Source organism: Ahaetulla prasina, chromosome 2, assembly GCF_028640845.1.
Source record: "Ahaetulla prasina isolate Xishuangbanna chromosome 2, ASM2864084v1, whole genome shotgun sequence".
In the NCBI taxonomy this organism is placed as follows: Eukaryota; Metazoa; Chordata; class Lepidosauria; order Squamata; family Colubridae; genus Ahaetulla; species Ahaetulla prasina.
In genome coordinates, this window is record NC_080540.1 from 24,478,768 (window position 1) to 24,502,820 (window position 24,053).

The 24,053-nt window shown below is 40.7% G+C and overlaps 1 protein-coding gene across 1 annotated transcript in view; it reads left to right on the forward strand.

The window, feature by feature from the left end:
- The window catches only part of LOC131190419 (vomeronasal type-2 receptor 26-like), a 36,334-nt gene that overhangs the window by 11,118 nt on the left and 1,163 nt on the right, over positions 1–24,053 (forward strand). Inside the window, exons 3-4 of the mRNA XM_058167740.1 lie at positions 336–1,130; positions 10,913–11,039. Of these exons, the coding sequence (XP_058023723.1) occupies positions 336–1,130; positions 10,913–11,039 (922 nt within the window). The remainder of the gene's footprint in view (positions 1–335; positions 1,131–10,912; positions 11,040–24,053) is intronic.

The window sequence follows — 24,053 nt, forward strand, 5'->3', positions numbered from 1 at the left end:
ATTAAACATATATACTATATCTTACGGACTCCTAGTGCCTACTAGCATTAATTAACCTCTTTTAAATCTTGGTCTGATGTCTGTAAATTGTATGGATGATACAGAAATTCTTATTCTTATTATTTTTACACAATATTTTTCTTTTTTCTTTTTTACTGTTTTATATGGTCTTGATAATGTTCTGTGTTTTATATTCAATATGTTGACTTCACCTAATAGTTGATCAACAATAAACTATTCTAATATATTTAACTGAGTTGCATTTATTAAAAACTTTTATTTTGGACTTGATCAAACCCCAAACCTAACGCTTCGCTGTTTTTTTGCTTTTTCAGATCAGTGATGTACCTGTTTCAGAGGCTCTGAGTGAAAAAAGTCAATTCCCTTTTTTCCACCAGATGTTCCAGAAAAAAGGGATCGAGTACCCAGGAATAGTTCAACTACTTCTCCATTTCAGATGGACCTTGATTGGTCTCTTTGCTTCAGACACAGAAAATGGAGAGAATTTTATGAGGACGTTTCCTCCTTCACTTGTCAGGAGTGGAATTTGTGTTGTTATATCACAACAGTTCTCAGCAACTGGAAATATAGCACCCCTCAGGGACGCTCTCTCTAAATGGAGACAAGTCAATGTCTTTGTTCACTTCATGGAATATGTTTCCTTGGCAGAGAGGATTCTTCCTTTCCACTTAGCACTTAGACATTTGTCAGGACCCATTGAAGGGAAAGTCTGGGTCATGACAGGCGTGGGGCAATTCAGTGCAAAAAGGCACAGACTTTTCAAATACATCCATAGCATTTGGACCTTTGCTTTTCAAGGTAAAAACAGGACAAAAGATTATGCCTTTGAGCCCACTCTCTTTGTGGAACGACAGTTTAAAGATCAGTCTTTTCACTGTTTTTTTTCAAAGTATGTCTTCTCTGTCAAAGGCCGGAGAAGATGCACCCAGAAAGCACCACTGGAGACCCAAGAGAAAAAAAACAGAAACTATGTGACAAATAACCACCATGTTTACAATGTAGTTAAGACTCTGGCCCATGCTTTGAATGCTGCATATTCCTCTAGATCAAGAAGGAGAAGGAAGGAGGACAAAGAGAGTTTGGTGGCTTTAAGGCTGCAGCCATGGCAGGTATGGTTTCCTAACAAGGATCCATCAAATTTAACATCCTTTGTGGAAGGAAGGGAACCTCTGTGGCTCAACAGACTAATGCAGTCTGTTATTAACAGCAGCTGCCTGCAATTACTGCAGGTTCTAGTCCCACCAGGCCCAAGGTTGACTCAGCCTTCCATCCTTTATAAGGTAGGTAAAATGAGGACCCAGATTGTTGGGGGCAATAAGTTGACTTTGTATATAAATATACAAATAGAATGAAGACTATTGCTAACATAGTGTAAGCCTCCCTGAGTCTTCGGAGAAGGGCGGAATATAAATGCAAAAAAACAACAACAAAAAAAACCCCATCTCAACTTACTTGTGCTATTAAAGGCCATCAGGTTTGGCCAATCTATTTGCTCAGACATAGTTTCCAAAGAATGGGTACCACAATAGATAAATGTTGACATGAACACTGCTATTTTTACAAAGGATGAATGCATTTTTAAATACATTTCTGTATATTTTTAAATACATTTCTGACAAAATGACAAAATTAGTGGACCAGAGGAATGCTGTCGATATAATTTACTTGGACTTCAGTAAAACATTTGATAAAGTAGACCATAACCTACTACTAGATAAGGTAGAAAAATGTGGGTTAGACAGCATCACCACCAGATGGATTCGTAACTGGCTGACCAACTGCACTCAACGTGTAGTCCTCAATGGAACTACATCCACATGGAGAGAAGTATGCGGTGGAGTACCCCAAGGCTCTGTTTTAGGCCCAGTACTCTTTAACATCTTCATCAATGACTTGGACAAGGGGATAAATGGGGAACTCATCAAATTTGCAGATGACATCATGCTAGCAGGAACTCCAGAAGATAGGCTCAAGTTACAGAAGGATCTTGACGGACTAGAACATTGGGCACTATCTAACAAAATGAAATTCAACAGTGAATTTGGGCAGGGGGTTGGACTAGAAGACCTCCAAGGTCCCTTCCAACTTTGTTATTATTATTATATATGGATTTGTACTGATAAAGAGAACATTTGTGGTTGCAGGATTGAACTTTGGGGTGCTTTCTTGATGCTTTCTGAACTTGGTGGTTTTCTTGAAGACATTTCATTACCAAAATAAATAACATCATTCATTTGCTATGAGATGGGCAACAAATACATTCTATGTAGAGATGGTATTCAGCCGGTTCATACTGGTTTGGGTGAACTGGTAATGGTGAACCGGTGTGCCCGCCCCAGCTCTATGCCGTCTTATTTAGGCACAGTTTTGAGGCTGGGCATGTGTTGTGTCTTGCTCACTTTCCCCGCAGCCGGGTCCTTCTTATCTCCTGCCGAACACTGAGGAATGTCCTGGCATGCCTCCAGCCCCCAGGCCTGGCACCATGCCCAGACAGGCCGAGCAAGACGAATGGCCTGACGTGCCTCCAGCCCCCAGCCCTGGCTCCATGCCCAAACAAACGGAGCAACTAGACCCCTCCCCCTCCCCCACAGCATGTGAGCCTGAGGAATGTGAATTACCAACAGCTGGAGCCTGGAGAGATCCTCGCTTCTGGAGAATTGATAGGCGACATCAGCAAAAGGAAGGGAGGGGCAGGCCTGGATAAGTGCTGAGTCATGGAGCCACACCCCATAGCCTATATAAAAGATCTGCTTTCTGGCATTCTCTGAGTCAGGCAAAGTCTACCTTGGATTGCTGAAGTCACTTCCTGGTCTCCTGCCTGCCTTGAGAACTCTGATAGGACTTTGGCAGAGCTGCAGAGGCACGCTTGATACGGACTTCCCCGACCCGGCCGGCAGTGGAGGAGTGGGACACAACAGCATGCATGGAAGGCGCACACATGAGCAATGTGCATGTGTGGAAGGCCGGGCACATACATGGAAGGTGTGCATGCATGCGAAGCGGTAGCAACAAAATGTGAAACTCACCACTGATTGATTGAATGAATGAATGAATGAAATAACCAATCAATTAATTCATCAGTGCTAGATGGGAGTGTGGTTTGCTCAGATTTTATATACTACTTGCTTGCCCTGTCTCTGCAGATGGGAATGGTCTTGGTGGTTCCTAGATTAGTTGTAACAGTAAACTACAGTTGCTCAGTAGCTTTTTTGCCAGAATTGTTCCTTGAAAGGGATATTGGTTAGTTCTTGATTGCTGGTTTATTGTTAATCTTGATATTAATCTCAGCTCATCTGGGTTTTAATTGCTGGTGAAGTGTATTGGTCTTTTGGTTCCCTCTTTGCCTTGTTGATTGTGTCTTTGGAATGCTACTTAGATAAGCCGAGATCAACCTAGTTTAACATATTGCCTAGTTTGACAACGAAACTTCTACAAGAAAACAACCAAGCTCAGAGAGCATCAAGGATCCTATATGGGTTTGTAAGTAGAACTGTAGAATGTTACCTTAACAAATTTCAAGGTACTCCTTTCTCTCTGCAGGAATCCTACTTAAAGCTTCTCACTAGATATTCTCATTAATATTCATATCTAGCTTAATATCCCTCATCCATTGCATTAGTTTTCTTCTTTTAGAGAACTAAATCATCAAGATATATTTTAAATTTTATACAGGTAGCCCTCAACTTACAACAATTCATTTAGTTATCATCCAAAGTTACAACAAGATTGAAAACAGAGTTTGTCTAAAGTTAGTTTAAAATTTCAACACAAAACCCTATTTTATCAACCCTACCTATCTCTACAATGATAATATAGAACAGTAGATGACCAAGAACTAATTATTATTCACAACTATTCATTTTATGAGAATTTGAATACAATTTTAAGGATTTTATCCATTTACTTATTTACATCATCTAGTCCTAAATTGACTAGCTTCCTAATCATCACATCAGGAAGTAGTTTGTTAATACTTTGCTAAAAACAAGTTATATCACTGACATTCCCACTATCTATTAAGGAAATGTAATGATATGTGGAAATGACCTTGTGAATGGTGAAAGGGGAAGTGTGGCTTTCTAGAAATAATCATATAATGCTGCTGGTGCTGGGAAAGCCTACATATAGCCTATAGCTGTATAATGGCAAAGAAAGAAACTCATAAAGAATCCTCCCAATTTTTCAGGCCATAGAAAAGTTGGTGAGAGATTTGAATTTTCAGATTTGGAAAATTCTGTTAATGTAATCTTACAATAAGGTAGAATTAACTCATCTGGTCATGTTTTCCATCTGATCTATTTTAGAGACATTAGCCTGGCAACTTTCTTCTTGACAAATCCGTGCTTTTTGGTAATCACCCTATTGTTCTGAATAGAATAGAATAGAATAGAATTTTTATTGGCCAAGTGTGATTGGAGACACAAGGAATTTGTCTTGGTGCGTAAGCTCTCAGTGTACATAAAAGAAAAGATACCTTCATCAAGGTACAACACTTACAACACTTAATGATGGTCATAGGGTACAAATAAGCAATCAGGAAACAATCAATATCAAACTAAATCATAAGGATTACCAGCAACGAAGTTACAGTCATACAGTCATAAGTGGAAGGAGATGGGTGATGGGAACAATGAGAAGATTAATAGTGCAGATTTAGTAAATAGTTTGACAGTGTTGATGGAATTATTTGTTTAGCAGAGTGATGGCCTTCGGGGGAAAAAACTGTTTTTGTGTCTAGTTGTTCTGGTGTGCAGTGCTCTATAGCGTCGTTTTGAGGGTAGGAGTTGAAACAGTTTATGTCTAGGCTGTGAGGGGTCTGTAAATATTTTCACGGCCCTCTTCTTGATTCGTGCAGCATACAGGTCCTCAATGGAAGGCAGGTTGTTAGCCATTGTTTTTTCTGCAGTTCTAATGATCCTCTGAAGTCTGTGTCTGTCTTGTTGGGTTGCAGAACCGAACCAGACAGTTATAGAGGTGCAGATCACAGACTCAATAATGCCTCTGTAGAACTGGATCAGCAGCTCCTTGGGCAGTTTGAGCTTTCTGAGTTGGCGCAGAAAGAACATTCTTTGTTGTCCTTTTTTGATGAGGTTTTTGATGTTAGCAAAGGGGAGTCAAACTATTCTCCAAAGCACCTGAAGGCAGGACAAGAAGCAAGAGATGGAAACTAATCAAGGAGAGATGGAACCTAGAACTAAGGAGAAATTTCCTGACATTTTAGAACAATTAATCTTGTCTCCAGAAGTTGTGAACACTCCAACCCTGGAAGTTTTTAAGAAAAGGTCGGACAATCATTTGTCTGATATGATATAGGGCAGTGATGGCTAACCTCTTCCAGATCGAGTACCCAAAGAGCACGCCTGAACTCCCCAAATGCAATGTACAACCCCCTTTCATGTGCCCCTGTGCATGCTGTCGTGTCCCACTCCTCCGCTGACGGCCGGGTCAGGGAAATCCGAATCAAGCGTGCCTCTGCAGCTCTGCCAAAGTCCTAGCAAAGTCCTCAAGGCAGGCAGGAGACCAGAAAGTGACTTCAGCAAGATATGTTAGACTTTGCCTGACTCAGAGAATGCCAGAAAGCAGATCCTTTATATAGGCCATGGGGTGTGGCTCCATGACTCAGCACTTATTCAGGCCTGCCCCTCCCTTCCTTCTGTCGCCGCCGCCTATCAATTCTTCTGAAGCGAGGGTCACTCCAGTCGGCAGCTGTTGGTAATTGGCCTCCCTCAGGCTCACATGCTGTGGGGGAGGGGGAGGGGTCTAGTTGCTCCGTTTGCCTGGGCATGGAGCCAGAGCTGGGGGCTGGAGGTGCTTCCTCCTCCTCAGCCTGTCTGGGCATGGAGCCAGGGCTGGGGCCGTAAGGCATACTAGGACATTCCTCAGCGTTCAGAAGCAGATAAGAAGGTCCCGGCTGCGGTGAGAGCGGGCAAGACACAACACATGCACACGTGACCCATCCATGTGTGCCCCACCTCCACGCATGTGTGTGCAGCCTCTCATGCGTGCCCCGTCCCCGTGCATGCACGGCAGAGACCCGAAAGCCAGCTGGCTGGCAGGAAGGATGCACATTGGAACTGGAGTGATTGCTTGCATGCCATCACGGATATAGGGTTTCCTGCCTGAGCAGGGAGTTGGACTAAAACATCGACAGCTTCCAACTGTTATTCTATTATTCTGAATTCATTTATTTATTTTATATTTATTCTATTATTCTGAATTCATGGATAATCTCTTTATATGTTTGTTCAATTTACTTGTCACCTGCTCTAGAATGTTCCTAATAATTGGGGGAAAAAAGATATTTTGCCAATATATATTTAGTAAATGTCAGGGTGTAAAGAGTTAACAGCTGTAAGCTGATGGGAAGCTTTAAGCTGAGGCAGCCGTAAGCTGATGCAATAGAATGTGGCAGCAACTGGGTCAGAAGCTGCCTATATATAGGAAGCCATTAGAGGGTGTTACTTCTCCTCAAGCCTTCTTCCCATGTGTATTATTTGTCCGTGTGTCTGTTGTGCCTCGCTCGCTCCCCCTGCCGCAGCCGGGCCCCTCTTATCTTCTGCCAGACAGTGATAGTGCTGAAGAATGTCCTGGCATGCCTCCAGCCCCCAGCCCTGGCACCATGCCCAGACAAACCGAACAAACAAACCTCCCTCCGATAGCATGTGCGCCTGAAGCCAGCCACGAGCTGGGATTACCAACAGCTGGAGACAAAACGATGCAATGGATAGATCCACGCTTCCGGAGAATTGATAGGCGACGTCACCAAAAGGAAGGGAGGGGCAGGCCTGGATAAGTGCTGAGTCATGGAGCCACACCCCATGGCCTATATAAAGGATCTGCTTTCTGGCATTCTCTGAGTCAGGCAAAGTCTAATCTGGATTGCTGAAGTCACATCTTGGATTCCTGCCTGCCCTGAGGACTCTGATAGGACTTTGGCAGAGTTGCAGAGGCACGCTTGATACGGACTTCCCCAACCTGGCCGTCAGAGGAGGAGTGGGACACGACAGTGTCAGTACCTGTAAAGCAGGGGTGAAATGCTCCTGGTTTGGACCAGATTGGCCGATCCGGTAGCAATGGCAACGGGTGGTTCGGAGAACCGGTAGCATAAATCCCTCCCCCCCACATGCCCATGTGATCATTAGAGCCTCTTTTTTTTTTACTTTTAAAAGCATTGTTTTAACAACCCCTTCGGCCAAAGAGGTTGTAAAAAAATGCTTTTAAAGGGTTAAAACAAGGCTTTGACAATCCCAACTGAAGTGCCTGATCATCAGAGGCTTTTTTCTTTTCTTTTAAAAGCATTTTTTAACAGGTAAAAAAGCTGAAGCCTGCTAGACAAAAAATCAGGGCATAGGCAAAAAATGGGAGTGGGGGCGAGGGGTTCGTTTGAGAGAGAGAGAGAGAGAGAGAGAAAGAGAAAGAGAGGGAGAGAGAGAAAAGAAATAAAGAAATAGAAAGACAGGAGAGAAAGAAAGAAAAAGAAAGAAAGAAAGAAATAGGGAGGGAGGGAGGGAGGAAAAAGGAGAGGAAGGAAGGATTACAAACTTGGCACTAGACTCGGCTTCAGAGGATAATCCAGGGCTGGAAGGGACTTGCAGGTCATCTAGTCCAACCCTGCTCCGGAAGGACATCGTTAGTGAGTTTCTGTCTTTTGATCCCCTAGTCACATGACCCCCCCAACAAGCCACACCCACCAAGCCACAGAACCGGTAGGAAAGAAATTTAGATTTCACCACTGCTGTAAAGGTATTTAATCACGTATATGTTTGTAAATATTTCACTGCAGATAAAACCGTTGTTATACTAAAAGGCTCTGTGTGCTGTGTTATAGCTCCTGGTTTTTTTTTCTCAGAATACTAGTTACGCTGCCTACAGTCTGACGGTAAATATATGATTGACAAATTTTGCTGAACCATTTTTCTTTTTTTTTACTTTTGAGGATAGTGGAGACACTTGTGCTCCCAACTAAGAATTTGTTTTTATTTTTATTTATTTATTTTATTTGTCGCAACAATATATATAAGCATCACACAAAAGATTATATAGTATATAAACATATATATGAGGAAATATAAGGAGGTATAAGCATATATATATATATATATATATATATATATATATATATATATATATATATATATATATATATATATATATATATATATATATATATATATATATATATATATATATATGAAGAAGAAAAAGAAAAACAATAGAACAGGAATGGTAGGCACGTTTGTGCACTTATGCACGGCCCTTATGGTTCTCTTAGGAATAGGGTGAGGTCAATAGTAGACAGTTTTTGGTTAAAGCTTTTAGGATTATGGGAAGAGACCACAGAGTCAGGTAAAGTGTTCCAAGCACTGATGATTCTGTTACAGAAGTCATATTTTCTGCAATCTAGATTAAAGCAGTTAACGTTAAGTTTAAATCTATTGGTTGCTCTTGTATTATTGCAATTAAAGCTGAAGTAGTCTTTAACAGGAAGGACATTACAATAGATGATTCTATGAGTTAAACTTAGGTCTTGTCGAAGGTAATAAGGTTCTAAGTTTTCTAAGCCTAGGATTTCAAGTCTGGTGGGATAAGGTATTTTGTTGTTTTCAGAGGAGTGAAGAACTCTTCTTGTAAAATATTTCTGGACATGTTCAATTGTATTGATGTCAGAAATGTGGTGAGGGTTCCAGACAGGCAAGCTGTATTCTAGAATTGATCTAGCAAATGTTTTATATGCTCTGGTTAGTAGTGTAGTGTTTCTGGAAAAGAAGCTGCGCAAGATTAGGTTTACAACTCTTAGAGCCTTTTTTGCTATGTAGTTGCAGTGGGCTTTGGCACTTAGATCATTTGATATGAAAACTCTAAGGTCTTTAACAGGGTGGGGTCATCTGTAAGGTAAAGTCCATCAAGCATGTACTTAGTGTTTGGGTTCTTTTTTATAAGTGAAATAACTGTAGAAGAAAGACTCATGCCTGAAAAGATCACAGAAACCAAGTTTTCTGCTTTTAAAATTCCTGGATTTTTGAATTCTAGTTCCATCCCTTTCTGGAGAAGAATCAATTTTGCAATCTTTCTCAAATGAAAATATACCCGGACAAAAATGGACGTCTAGCAGCAGATCTGAATATCATGACTTTGGTGGTTCTCCCCAATTCCCTCATTCTGAAACTGGGAAGTTTTGAAAAACAGAGACTTATTATCAGCCAAGAACCTCTTTCTTGGCTAAAGTTGCTGAACAAGGTGGGTGAAATATCAACGACTGTTCCCTGTTTCCAAACCTTTAGAGCAGGGATGAAATTCACTTACCTTCGCTACTGGTTTGCAAATGCGAGTGCATGCGCCTCCTCCACGCATACAGAGAGCCTTATGAGCATGTGCAGAGGGTAAAAAACAGGACGTGATGACATCCAGGTGGGTGGGCGGAGCCTCCTGCCACTGGCGCCAGTTCACCCAAGCCATATAGAACCAGCCGAATTTCACCACTGCTTTAGAGCCCATGTAAGGACCTGCCTCAGCTATCTTCTCAAGAAAACATGACTCTTGAAATGGTATTAGTTCAAAAGGAAAACTTTTTTCTGAGAGATTGAGATTTCAGAGAAGTCAGGTGGAATCTGAAAAGCCCACGCAGAGCGTTAAGCTATTTTTCCCTCTTCAAACCCCATCCCAATCCCTTAGTCCACCAGTAGCCAATAGTATGCCGCAGAGGTGTTTTGAGAAACTCTGAGACATTAACTTGATAGCAGGTCACTCTCAGAACACTGGGACCTTGGCTCCAGCTGGAAGGAAGCTCATCCAGCTTCCCACCCCCCTCCAATCCCACATGTTGCAGCAAAAGTGAAAGCATGCAAGGAATCCAGTTCCAGCAACCTGCCCCCTCCACAATGGCAGCATCCCTTCAGGGATCTGACAGCCCATTTCAAATGGGCTAAGCCTAGTCACCAAGGTGGATGACCTTCACCGAGAACTTAATGTGCAGAGTAGAAAACTTATAATTTTCTTAGATGGCTTTGGAAACGTCAGCATTATTGACATCTTGTCCCTCAGAGGCTATAATGTGGAACATTGTTTTAGCTGATTCAACTATGTCCAATATGCGATGCTGGGGGATTATTCTTTCAGACACAGCTGAAAGACAGAATGAATGTATGTTAATACGGCCATAAGAAGGAACTCACTGGTTGCAATGTAATGCTTAAATCTTTTCTCAATTCCATCCCAGCAGACTGTATTAAATTAAATAGAAAACAACCTTTATTGCAATATGATATTTCCCCCTCAAAAGAAAAAAACAAAATGAATATATTCTAGTACAGTGGTAGTCAACCTGCTCCCTACCGCCCACTAGTGGCCGTTCCAGCTTTCATGGTGGGCGGTAGGGGTTGTGTCCGATACTGAAGCACTTTCCTTTTTTTAAATTTAATTGACTTTTTTTAAAAAAAATCATAGCATTATTTAAAAACATTTTCATTAGGTTTTCATAAAATTCCCCGTGACAATTTAAATTTCTGAAAATATACTATTTGTATCGCCCACGCATAAGTTTAGTTTACGTTACATAAGTGAAACTAAATGGCGCTATAGTGCGACCGCAAACAAAAGAGCCTCGTCCCAGAATAGCTTGCGCATCTCCCCCCACACCACCCAGCTATAACAGACAAACAGAGCTGGTAGCCGATGCACGAGAGGCATGCGCAGACGATGATACATGGCTCATTACTGTGGAACCGGTGGGTGGTTAGAAAATTTTACTACTAACAGAGATACCAAAGTGGGCGGTAGGTATAAAAAGGTTGACTGCCCATGTTCTAGTATATGGCTAATGTTCATGTCTACATCCATTTTGAATGATTACGTCTAACAATTTTTCTTTGGCATTCCTTGTTTTTCTGCTCAGTCTCTTCCTCAGTCCCAATGTATGGAAAATTGTCAACCTGGATTTGTCAAGCAGAAGCGTGAAGGAGAGCCAGTTTGCTGCTATGACTGTGTTCCTTGTCCAGAGGGGACCATCTCTACTCAGGAAGGTGGGTGACACTAGAGAAAAGGACAGGTTTTGCAAAAGTGGATCTATTCTGTCTCCTTCCCCACTTGAGACCCACGAGCTGGCCTTCAGCCAGTGGATTCATGGCTCTTATCAGTCCTGGCAGAGAAATCGCAGCTGCCTGCCAAAGTTCAAACAAATGACTCACGTAGCAAGACTTTCAGCTCTTTTTGAAACGGATCAGCTAAACTTTGCTTCCCGTGGAGTGAGAGCAGTCCCAAAGCTCCTTATATATCCTGTGGGGTGGGGCTCCTGCCCCACCCTTCCTTTTGATGATCTTCTGAAGCGCGGGTCAAGCCAAGCTTGATTATTATTATCAGCTGGGTCTGAAGGCGTAGCCTGGGGAAGGGAGGAATCAGGGGATGACGGCCTCATTACGTCCTCCGACTGGTCTGGTTCTGGCTCCTGGAGCCGAGCCACAGGAATCGGTGCTCCCGAGGTAAGCCTTACCGGCCCTTCCCCCTCACTCACTGAGTCACTTTCGGGCATGGGGCCAGGTTCGGGGGCTGGAGTCACAACAGGATCCATCCAAAGCAGGGGTGAAATGCTCCGAGGTCTGCTCTCGGTTCGCTTCACTACTGGTTCACTGCATGTGCGCATGCACAGTGCATGCCAAATGTGCACTTCATGCACATGCACAGTGTCAAACGTGTACTTCACGTGCATGTGCAGTGCATGCCAAATGTGTGCTTCCTGAGCATGCGCACCACAGGCGCTACTGTGCGGCGCTGAAAAAGGAGGCTTGAGAAGCATTTTGTAAGGTAAGTAGAACACTGAGGGGGGGAACAGCTATGGCATGCGATTTAGATTCACTACAAAACAGGATTTCTTGCTTTCTAGCAAATATAAATCTTGCAACACAGCTGATTATCAGAAATACTGGTTTGTTCGAACTGGTAGCATTTTTTTTACTACCGGTTCGGGTGAACAGGTAGCTTTTATTACTACAAGTTCAGGCGAACTGGTCCGAACCTGTAGCATTTCATCCCTGATCCAAAGCATTTTCATGAAAGTGCAAGTGAAAAGACAGATTTAATTCTTTTTTTTTTATTGAAAAAGTTTTACAACAACAATTAAATTTTTCCCCTCTCCTCCCCCCTCCCCCTCCTTCCCCTCTCCCTCCAAAACCCCCCTCCCCCCCTGACTTCCCAGAACAAACACAAGATATAGTTCAATAAACAAACAGTCATACATTAAATTTTTAAAATCTAACACAATTATAATCCTTCTCTCTCACATAACCTGACTTTTTCCGTTAAAATCAAAAACAACATCCTTCATTCAAAGGCAATCTGAAATTTCTTAATCTAATATCTATTTTGAATATAATCAATCCAGTTCTTTCATTCATTTAAATATTTTTCTTGAGTACTGTCTTTCAAGAAGGCTGAGATTTTAGCCATCTCAGCCAAATTGGAAACTTTCAATATCCATTCTTCTATTGTGGGTAATTCTTTTTTCTTCCAATATTGTCCAATCAACAGTCTTGCTGCTGTTATTAAGTTCAAAATCAATTTAGTCTCAATCACTGTACAGTCTGTTGTTATTCCCAAAAGGAAAAATTGTGGTAGGAACTTTATCTTCTTCTTCAGAACATTCTGCATAATCCACCAAATTCTTATCCAGAAAGACTTAATTTTCTTACAAGTCCACCATACATGAAAATATGTAGCATCATCACAATTACATCTCCAACATTTCGCTTGCATATCTGGATACATACATGATAATTTCTTAGGATCTAAATGCCATCTATAAAACATCTTATAAAAATTTTCCCTTAAATTCTGCGCTTGCATAAATTTAACATTTCTAACCCAAATTTTTTCCCATGTTTCCAGCATTATTGATTCCTGAATATTCTGTGCCCATTTTATCATACAATCCTTTATTAAATATCTTTCAGAATCTATTTCTATCAACACATTATACAATCTCTTTATATGCCCCTGGGTTTGATTTCTAATTTGTTTAACCAAATTTTCTTCATTTTGAATAATACCAATTTTCTGATCTTCTTTCCATCTAGCCTTTAACTGTCCATATTGAAACCAAGTATAATTCTTCCCTTCTTCTTTTAATGTATCCAAAGATTTTAGTTGTAGATTTCCCCTCTCATTGTATAAAAGATCTTTATAAGTAATCATTTCTTGTTCCTGTTCTATATTTATATTCTCTACTGCATGCCGAGGACTTGCCCATATAGGAATTTTATAATTTAACTTATAATAATATTTTTTCCAGACACGCAGAAGAGAAATTCTCAACACATGATTCTTAAAAGCTTTATCTACTTTCTTATCATACAATAAATATGCATGCCAACCATATAATAAATCATAACCTTCTATATTCAAAATCCTTTCCTCCGTCAAATTAAACCAATCACTTATTACCGAAAGAACAACTGCTTCATAATACAGTTTTAAATTAGGCATTTTTAATCCTCCTCTTTCCCGTGTATCTTGCATTATTTTCATTTTGACTCTCGCTTTTTTCCCTTCCCATATAAATTTATTAATTCCAATCTGCCATTCTTCCAAATTTTTGTCTTTCTTAATTATTGGTATCATCTGAAACAAGAACAAGAATTTAGGCAAAACATTCATTTTTATAGCTGCTATTCTCCCCAACAAAGATAATTGTAATTTTTTCCAAGTATTCATTTCCTTCTGAATTTTTTTCCATAACACATCATAATTATTCTTATACAATTTTACATTTGATGAAGTAAGAAAGACTCCTAAATATTTAACCTTTTTTACAATTTCAAATCCTGTTATTTCCTCTAGTTTTTCTTTCTGGTTCTTAAACATATTTTTGGTTAACACTTTTGTTTTATTGTGATTCACTTTAAACCCTGAGACCCTTCCATATTGATTAATTACTTCCAACAAATATACACTTGAATTTATAGGCTGAGTCAACATAACAACCAAATCGTCTGCAAATGCTCTGACTTTGTATTCATGTCTTCTAATTCTAATACCCTCTATCTCCCTTAACTCTCTTATCTTATCCAATAAAGGTTCCAAAGACAAAATAAACAATAAAGGTGATAAAGGACACCCCTGCCTTGTTCCTTTCGCAATTTTAAAACTATCTGTCAAACTACCATTAATTATTATCTGAGCTGTTTGCTCTCCATAAATTGCCCTAAGTATTCGTATACAATGGTTTTTGGAAACCATTTCCAAATTGCATTTTATCTGTTAATTTAAATAAAAATTCCCAATGCAAACGATCAAAAGCTTTCTCTGCATCCAAAAATATAACGCTGCTGGAATCTGATTTTTCTTTTCCAAATATTCCAATAAATTCACTATCTGCCTAACATTATTCCTCATTTGTCTCCCTTTTATAAAACCAGACTGGTCAGTATGAATCCTTTGTTGTACAATTTCCATCAACCTATTTGCCATTATTTTCGCAAAAATCTTATAATCATTATTCAAGAGTGAAATCAGTCTATAATTCCCAGGCTTGGTACAATCCTGATCCTCTTTTAGTATCAATGAAATAAAAGTAGTCCTCCATGATGGTGGCATTCCTCCTCCCATCAGTATCTGATTAAAGATCTTTATAAGTAATCATTTCTTGTTCCTGTTCTATATTTATATTCTCTACTGCATGCCGAGGACTTGCCCATATAGGAATTTTATAATTTAACTTATAATAATATTTTTCCAGACACAGAAGAGAAATTCTCAACACATGATTCTTAAAAGCTTTATCTACTTTCTTATCATACAATAAATATGCATGCCAACCATATAATAAATCATAACCTTCTATATTCAAAATCCTTTCCTCTGTCAAATTAAACCAATCACTTATTACCGAAAGAACAACTGCTTCATAATACAGTTTTAAATTAGGCATTTTTAATCCTCCTCTTTCCCGTGTATCTTGCATTATTTTCATTTTAACTCTCGCTTTTTTCCCTTCCCATATAAATTTATTAATTCCAATCTGCCATTCTTCCAAATTTTTGTCTTTCTTAATTATTGGTATCATCTGAAACAAGAACAAGAATTTAGGCAAAACATTCATTTTTATAGCTGCTATTCTCCCCAACAAAGATAATTGTAATTTTTTCCAAGTATTCATTTCCTTCTGAATTTTTTTCCATAACACATCATAATTATTCTTATACAATTTTACATTTGATGAAGTAAGAAAGACTCCTAAATATTTAACCTTTTTTACAATTTCAAATCCTGTTATTTCCTCTAGTTTTTCTTTCTGGTTCTTAATCATATTTTTGGTTAACACTTTTGTTTTATTTTGATTCACTTTAAACCCTGAGACCCTTCCATATTGATTAATTACTTCCAACAAATATACACTTGAATTTATAGGCTGAGTCAACATAACAACCAAATCATCTGCAAATGCTCTGACTTTGTATTCATGTCTTCTAATTCTAATACCCTCTATCTCCCTTAACTCTCTTATCTTATCCAATAAAGGTTCCAAAGACAAAATAAACAATAAAGGTGATAAAGGACACCCCTGCCTTGTTCCTTTCGCAATTTTAAAACTATCTGTCAAACTACCATTAATTATTATCTGAGCTGTTTGCTCTCCATAAATTGCCCTAAGTATTCGTATACAATGGTTTTTGGAAACCATTTCCAAATTGCATTTTATCTGTTAATTTAAATAAAAATTCCCAATGCAAACGATCAAAAGCTTTCTCTGCATCCAAAAATATAACGCTGCTGGAATCTGATTTTTCTTTTCCAAATATTCCAATAAATTCACTATCTGCCTAACATTATTCCTCATTTGTCTCCCTTTTATAAAACCAGACTGGTCAGTATGAATCCTTTGTTGTACAATTTCCATCAACCTATTTGCCATTATTTTCGCAAAAATCTTATAATCATTATTCAAGAGTGAAATCAGTCTATAATTCCCAGGCTTGGTACAATCCTGATCCTCTTTTAGTATCAATGAAATAAAAGTAGTCCTCCATGATGGTGGCATTCCTCCTCCCATCAGTATCTGATTAAATAACTCCATAAGTGGACCAACTATCTCATCCTGTAACTTTTTATAATATATTGCTGTAAGTCCATCCGTGCCCAGGGATTTCCCTATTTTTAATTGCTTTATTACCAAAATAATTTCCTGAGAAGTTATAGGCCAATTCAACTCTTCCCTTTGTTCATTAGTTAAACCTTTAACCTTATATTCTTTCAAATATTTATCAATATCCATATTCAATATTGTATCTCTGGCATATAAATTTGTATAATATTCCAAGAAAGCTTTTTTAATTTTATCCTGTTGAAATCTCACTTTACCCTTGTATTCAATTCTTTCAATAGTACGTACTTTCTGTCTTTTCCTTAACATATAAGCCAACTACCTCCCTGATTTATTGGCATTACAAAAAGTATTATGTTTAGCATATTGTATATTGGTTGCCACCTGATCTGCCATTAACATATTAAATTGACTCTGTAATATCTTTATCACCTCATTAATTTTTAAATCATGTGGATTATATACCAGTAATTGTTGTTTCCTCTGAATTTCCTCTTCTAAATCCCTACGCTGTTTTTGTAATTTTCTCCTCTGTCTACTATTAATATATATCAAATTTCCTCTCATAAAGGCCTTGCTGGCGTCCCACACCACTTCTATCGAAGTTCCCTTATTCAAATTATAATCAGAAAATTCTTTCATTTGTTTTTTACATTGATTTACATTATCCTCATATCTAAACAAATTTTCATTTATTCTCCATGATCTTCTTCCTCCTTCATATTGCAACTCCATCTATGATCAGTTAAACACCTTGGAAATATCTTTGTTTTCTTAACCCTAGTCATTGGTAATTAATATAAAAAAATATATTATATAAATATAATATAAATATATATATATATATAAAAAGATTGATGCCTATCTGAAAAATAAGTATAGTCTCTATCATCAAAATTCTGCCTTCTCCATATATCTCTCAACTCAAAATCTTCCATCAAATCAAAAAAAGATTTAGGCAGTTTTGCATGCGTAGGAATTTTCTTAGAAAGAGTTCTTTTATCTTTTCTAATATCCATTACACCATTCCAATCCCCTAATATAATAAATGTTTTATAGTCCCAAAGAGTCAATTTTTCATGTAACAGTTTATAAAAATTTTCTTGTTATTATTATTATTTTATTATTATTTATTAAATTTTTATACCGCCCTTCTCCCGAAGGACTCAGGGCGGTGTACAGCCAAAATAAAAACAGAATATATACAATTAAAACAACATTTAAAACATAGCAAATTGTAAAGGCTGATAGTTAAAAATTTAAATTTTAAATTTTAAAATATTAAGAAAACCCAATTAAAATTTAACACTATTATGCCAGTCCCGCTTGAATGAATAAATATGTTTTAAGCTCACGATGGAAGGTCCGAAGATCAGGCACTTGACGCAGGCCAGGGGGAAGTTCATTCCAGAGCATCACTGCCCCCACAGAGAAGGCCCTACTCCTGGGGGCCGCCAGCCGACACTGTTTGGCGGACGGCACCCTGAGGAGACCCTCTCTGTGAGAGCGTACGGGTCGGTGGGAGGCAAAGGGTAACAGCAGCAAGTACCCGGGTCCTAAGCCATGGAGCGCTTTAAAGATGGTAACCAAAATCTTGAAGCGCACCCGAAAAACCACAGGAAGCCAGTGCAGACTACGGAGCAGTGATGTCACGTGGGAGCCACGAGCGGCTCCCGTTACTACTCGCGCAGCCGCATTCTGGACTAACTGTAGCCTCTGGGTGAACCTCAAGGGCAGCCCCATGTAGAGAGCATTACAATAATCCAACCTAGACGTAACCAGAGCGTGAGTGACCATGCATAAGGCATCCCGGTCAAGGAAGGACCAAGCGAACTTGGTAAAAGGCCCTCCTGGAGACGGCCGCCAGATGTTCATCGAAGGACAGCCGTCCATCCAGGAGGACGCCCAAGTTGTGAACCACCTCCTTTAGGGCCACTAACTCTCCCCCAACAGTACCGGGATGCCGGCATCCACAGCCACTCCGTCTTGGAGGGATTGAGCTTGAGTCTGTTTCTCCCCATCCAGACCCGTACAGCTTCCAGGCACTGGGACAGCACTTCCACTGCTTCGTTGGGGTGGTCCAGGGTGGAAAAGTACAGCTGAGTATCATCAGCGTACAGATGATAACTCACCCCGAAACCACTGATGACCTCACCCAGCGGCTTCATATAGATGTTGAACAGGGTAGGCGAGAGAATCGACCCCTGAGGCACCCCACAAGTGAGGCGCCTCGAGGACGACCTCTGCCCCCCTGTCAACACTGTCTGCGACCGGTCAGAGAGATAGGAGGAGAACCACCAATAAACGGTGCCTTCCACTCCCAATCCCTCCAACCGGCGCAGCAGGATACCATGGTCGATGGTATCAAAAGCCGCTGAGAGATCTAATAGGACCAAGGCAGAGGAGCAACTCCTGTCCCTGGCCTTCCAGAGGTCATCCACCAACGTGACCAAAGCCGTCTCCGTGCTATAGCCGGGTCGGAAGCCGGACTGGAATGGGTCTAGATAGATTGTTGTTGATTAGGTGCATATATGCCAATCACAAGTATCTTTTTACCTTCTAAGATCAATTCAATAGCAATGTATCTTCTTTGAATGTCCGTTTCAATTAATTTAGCTGATATATTTTTCTTCAAATATATAACTATACCATTTTTCTTATTCGGAGCAGAAGAAACAAAATGTTTACCTAATTTTGAATTAATCAAATATTTCTGATCTGATAATTTTATATGTGTCTCTTGCAAACATATCACATCGTTTTTAAATTGTTTCAAATAATGGAATATTTTTTTTTCTTTTCTGTGCTAAGTTCAAACCATTAACATTCCATTTCAAAAATTTATTTGCCATCACTGGCCTCTTGAAGCTTCTGAGCAATTAGCTGAAGACTCTCACTCTTCAGCTTGGCTCCTCCCACAGCTTCAGTAGAAAAATCCTGTTCAGGATCAGAGATCATCAACCAACGCGACCAAAGCCGTCTCAGTGCTGTAACCGGGCCAGAAGCTGGACTGGAACGGGTCTAGATAGATAGTTTCATCCAGGTACCGAGGTAATTGACATGCCACCACACTCTCTACAACCTTTGCCGCAAAGCGAAAATTGGAGATCGGACAATAGTTACCTAATACAGCTGGGTCCAGGGAAGGCTTCTTGAGAAGAGGTCTCACCACCGCCTCTTTCAAGGCGGCAGGAAAGATCCCCTCCAACAAAGAAGCATTTGTAATTCCCTGGAGCCAGCCTCGTGTCACCTCCTGCGTGGCCAGTACCAACCAGGAGGGGCACGGGTCCAGTAAACATGTGGTGGCGTTCAACCTCCCCAGCAACCTGTCCATAACCTCGGGAGCCACAGGGTCAAACTCATCCCAAACAGTCTCAACAAGACAGCCCTCCGACATCTCACCTGGATCCACCCAATTTTGATCCAGACCGTCCCGAAGCTGAACGATTTTATCGTATAGATAACCACTAAACTCCTCGGCACATCCCTGCAATGGGTCATCCCGCTCTCCCTGTTGAAGGAGAGAGCGGGTCACCCGAAACAGGGCGGCCGGGCGGTTATCTGCCGACGCTATGAGAGAGGAGACGTAGCAATGCCTCGCTTCCCTCAGAGCCACTAGGTAGGTCCTGGTATAGGACCTAACTAGTGTCCGATCAGCCTCTGAACGACTGGACCTCCAGGAACTCTCTAGGCGTCTTCTCCGGCGTTTCATCTCCCTCAGCTCCTCGGAGAACCAAGGAGCCGGTTGAGATCTGTGCCGGGTCAGAGGCCGCAATGGCACGACACGGTCTAAAGCCCCAGCCGCGGCCTGTTCCCAGGCCACGACTAGTTCCTCAGCCGTGCTGTGGACTAGACTCTCAGGGAACGGCCCAAGCTCCATCTGGAACCTCTCCGGGTCCATCAGGCGCCTGGGACGGAACCAACATATTGGTTCCGTCTCCCTGCGGTGTTGAGTGGCGGTCAGAAAGTCCAGGCGAAGGAGAGAGTGATCTGACCATGACAAAGATTCAGTGACTAAATCCCTCAAGTCCAGATCCTTCAACCACTGACCAGAGATAAAAATCAGATCCAGCGTGCCACCCCCAATGTGAGTAGGGCCATCAACTACTTGGGTCAGGTCCAAGGCCGTCATGGAAGCCATGAACTCCCGAGCTGCTGTCGACGACATGCCGGTCGATGGCAAGTTGAAATCCCCCATGACAATAAGTCTGGGGGTCTCAACTTCCACCCCAGCAAGCACCTCCAGGAGCTTGGGCAGGGCAGCTGTCATGCAGCAAGGAGCCAGGTACGTGACAAACAAGCCCATCTGACACCTATGGCCCCACCTCACAAAGAAGGATTCACACCGCCATATCTGCCCCTCCCACTTAATTGCTCAGAAGCTTCAAGAGGCCAGTGATGGCAAATAAATTTTTGACATGGAATGTTAAAATAGAGATAGTCGTTCCTCTATCTTCTTACGCCTAATAGCTCCCCTTGTCATTCTTTGTTCTTGAGGTTGTTCTTGAGGTACTGACATCACAGGAGCCGTTTCAGCTTCCCCTCTCTGTTTTTCTTGAAGACTTTTATCCACTGTTTCTACATCGACTTTCAATACATTAAAGAGAAAATCTTTTGCTTTCAACTCAGTATCAATTCGATATCTCCTGCCTTGAAAAAATATTGTTAAACCAATTGGAACCTCCCATCTATATTGAATCTGATGCTTCTTAAGCTCTTGTGTAAAAAATCTAAAGTCCCTCCTATCCTTTAACATTTTTGCAGGGATCTCCTTCAAAACCAACACCTCCTGTTCACCTATTTGCAATTTCTTTTGATATGTAGCTTGCAAAATCTGATTTCTCATTGTAGAAGTCAAAAAATAAATTACAATATCTCTTGGGAGCTTTTTCTGCCTTGCTACCCAAGAATTAACCCTATATGCCTTATCAATTTGAAAATCAACTTCTCGAGGATCCATTCCTAACATTTCAGCTGGGGTTTCAGATATAACTTTTTTAAGATCTTCTTCCTTCTGATCTTGAAGACCTCTAATTCTCAAAGCCTTCTCCAACGCTCTATATTGCAATACCACCACATGGTCTTCATTTTTATCCACTTTATTTTGGAGCTCTCCAACTTTATTATCCAAATACTGATTTGCTTGACTAACTACTTCCACTTTATCCTCCATTACTTCCAAATTTTTTGCCAAACCTTGAAAAGCCATCAATAAATCTTCTCTAATTTTTTTATTAGTCTCTTTAATTTCCTCCCTAAGTTGATCCTTCACACCATGAATATTATTCATAAGTTCTTTAAATCTTTCTTCAGAAACTCTGTTCTGTTCCTTTAATATATCTTGTAAGTTAGTTTTAGACCCCCTTCTCGTCATGGGAACTTTTGGTGGTTTAGAAGCCATTTTAATTTAAGTAAAGTCTCTAATTAGAATTGTAAAATCTCAAAGTCTCAAAAAGTCTCAAATTAAAGTTGTAAAATAAAAACTTTCACCTTGCCTCCTTTGGAGTGCTTCTATTCAGCTAAAATCCACAAAGACAAACTTCGCTTTCTCTCACAAGCAGCCTCCAATCCACTTCCTCTCAGACTCCATTTTTTCCTTCACTAATTTAAAGTGAGAAAAAGTTTTTTCCTTTTTTAAAAGAAGTAGAAGTCAGCTCTCTTCTTGCTTCCCCAGTAATTGATCACTTGTATTTGTCCCGTCTGCTTCTAGTATTCAAAACAGAATCAATTGAGCAGAGGTGGGCATCTTCCTCTTGTCCTGCCTAATTAGCAGGATCGAGCCGAGTCTGAAGCAGGGCTGGGTTAGGCAGGCTCCCCTCCGAGGCTCTGCATAACAAAGCAGAGCCCCTGGGGCAATTTTCTGCTCTCCAGCCACTCTTAGCTATCCTCTTTCACCCAGAGAAAAACCGAAATCCTGTAAAAGCTGGTGAAACAGTGAAGAACAGCTGTTAGCCAGCTTCAAAGCTTTCCTCTAAGACAGATTGAATTCTATATATTCTACTTTTTCTTGTCTATTTTCAAGGCGTACAATTTCTTATCGAAAGAAAAAAAATAGCAAAAACACCTTGAAGGAAAGCTCAGGAAGAGATTGGGCAAGCTTTACTATTTTACAATGCTACTTTACTGCCTCCAGAAGTTGTAACTGCTCTAACACTGGAAATTTTTAAGAAGAGATTGGACAACCATTTGTCTGAAATGGCATAGGGTTTCCTGAGCAGTGGGATAGGGTTTCCTGAGCAATGGGACAGTAGGTTTTCTGAGCAGGGAGTTGTGCTAAAAGACCTCCAAGGTCCCTTTAACATAACATAATAACCGAGTTGGAAGAGACCTTGGAGGTCTTCTAGTCCAACCCCCTGCCTAGGCAGGAAACTCTACACCATTTCAACTTTGTTATTCTCTTATATTCCCAGGGAAAATATCTCATCTCCTTTTCAGTTTGGATATATACAGCCAGATTTACTTTTCAAGGAATATCTGAATTCTCTGAAATTTGAGGAGTTGTCTTAGGTCCATCTTCTGGAAGCGTTATTACAATACACTCAGTAGTGGGTTCCTCTTACCTTCACTACCGGTTTGCAACCGGGAGCATGTGTGTGCGTGCGTGCTTGCTTTGCTTGTATGCGGCGCTTCTGCACATGTGCAGAACCTTCTGCGCAAGCACAAAGCATCTATGATGATGTCCAGGCGGGTGGGTGGAGCCTCCTACTGCCACCACTACTGGTTTACCTGAACCGAGGCAAACTGGTAGAAACCCACCACTGAATGCACTCCACATGGGCCTCTTCTTCAGGATCACTGAGAAGGTGTTGCTGGTCCACAATGAGATGGGTGCACTTCATTACACCCATAATACCACTGTTCTCAGGAGCCATACCAGATTATTTGCAGGATTAGCTTTCTCTTCCAGCCAACCATATAATACAGAATAGGCATCTTCCATGTCCAATGTATTAAGAAATATCACTTGGAATGAGGAAGTGTGCCTAGAAATATTAACTGGTTCTAGCTCTAATAATGGTTCTGCACCTTACATTGGAAACCATTCAGGTCCTTGGAATTTCCCACATTCATAGGATTTATGTATATTTATAATAATTTATATTGCTCCTAGAAGCATGAACTGCAAACACCAGCCTGAAGATGACGAATGAGATTTTGTTGAAACGTCGCCAAGACACTTCCAATTTTAGGCGGGAGAATACCTGAATAACCAAAGACCTACATACAAACACGCATGAAAACCTCAGAATCTATCTATCTATCTATCTATCTATCTATCTATCTATCTATCTATCTATCTATCTATCTATCTATCTATCTATCTATCTATCTATATGTTTTTTAACCAGACCCACACTCACGAGGTCCACACACGAGGTCCACCACACTTCTACCCAGAAAGCAGACCCAAACCCACACTAATCATGAAGCATGACCAAGGACCAGAAGCCAGACCGCAGCTGCAACATTAGCCATTTCAAACCCCTCCAATCCATACATGCAGCAGACTGACACCCACTATGAAGATGTAGCACGACCACGAATACGAAACCAAACAACAGCAATGCAGCTCATCAGCTCAAATCCCTCTGCAACTCAGACTAATCTGAGCACAACCAAGCCCCCACCCAAACAGGACACACCCCCAGCCAATCAGAGCACGAAAAAACCCCATCCAATCAGAGCACAGCCAAGCTCCCACCCAATCAGTTCAAACCCCCACTAGCAGTTAAAAAGGAAGAAATAGCTGCAATCACACATTGCTCCCAGAAGCACGAAGCTGAAGCCTGAAGATGACGAATGAGACTTCGTTGAAACGTCGCCAAGACACTTCCAATTTTATGCGGGAGAAAACCCGAATAACCAAAGACCTACACACACACACACACACACACACACACACACACAAATAGTAGGTCTTGGCATATTCATGTCTTTTCCC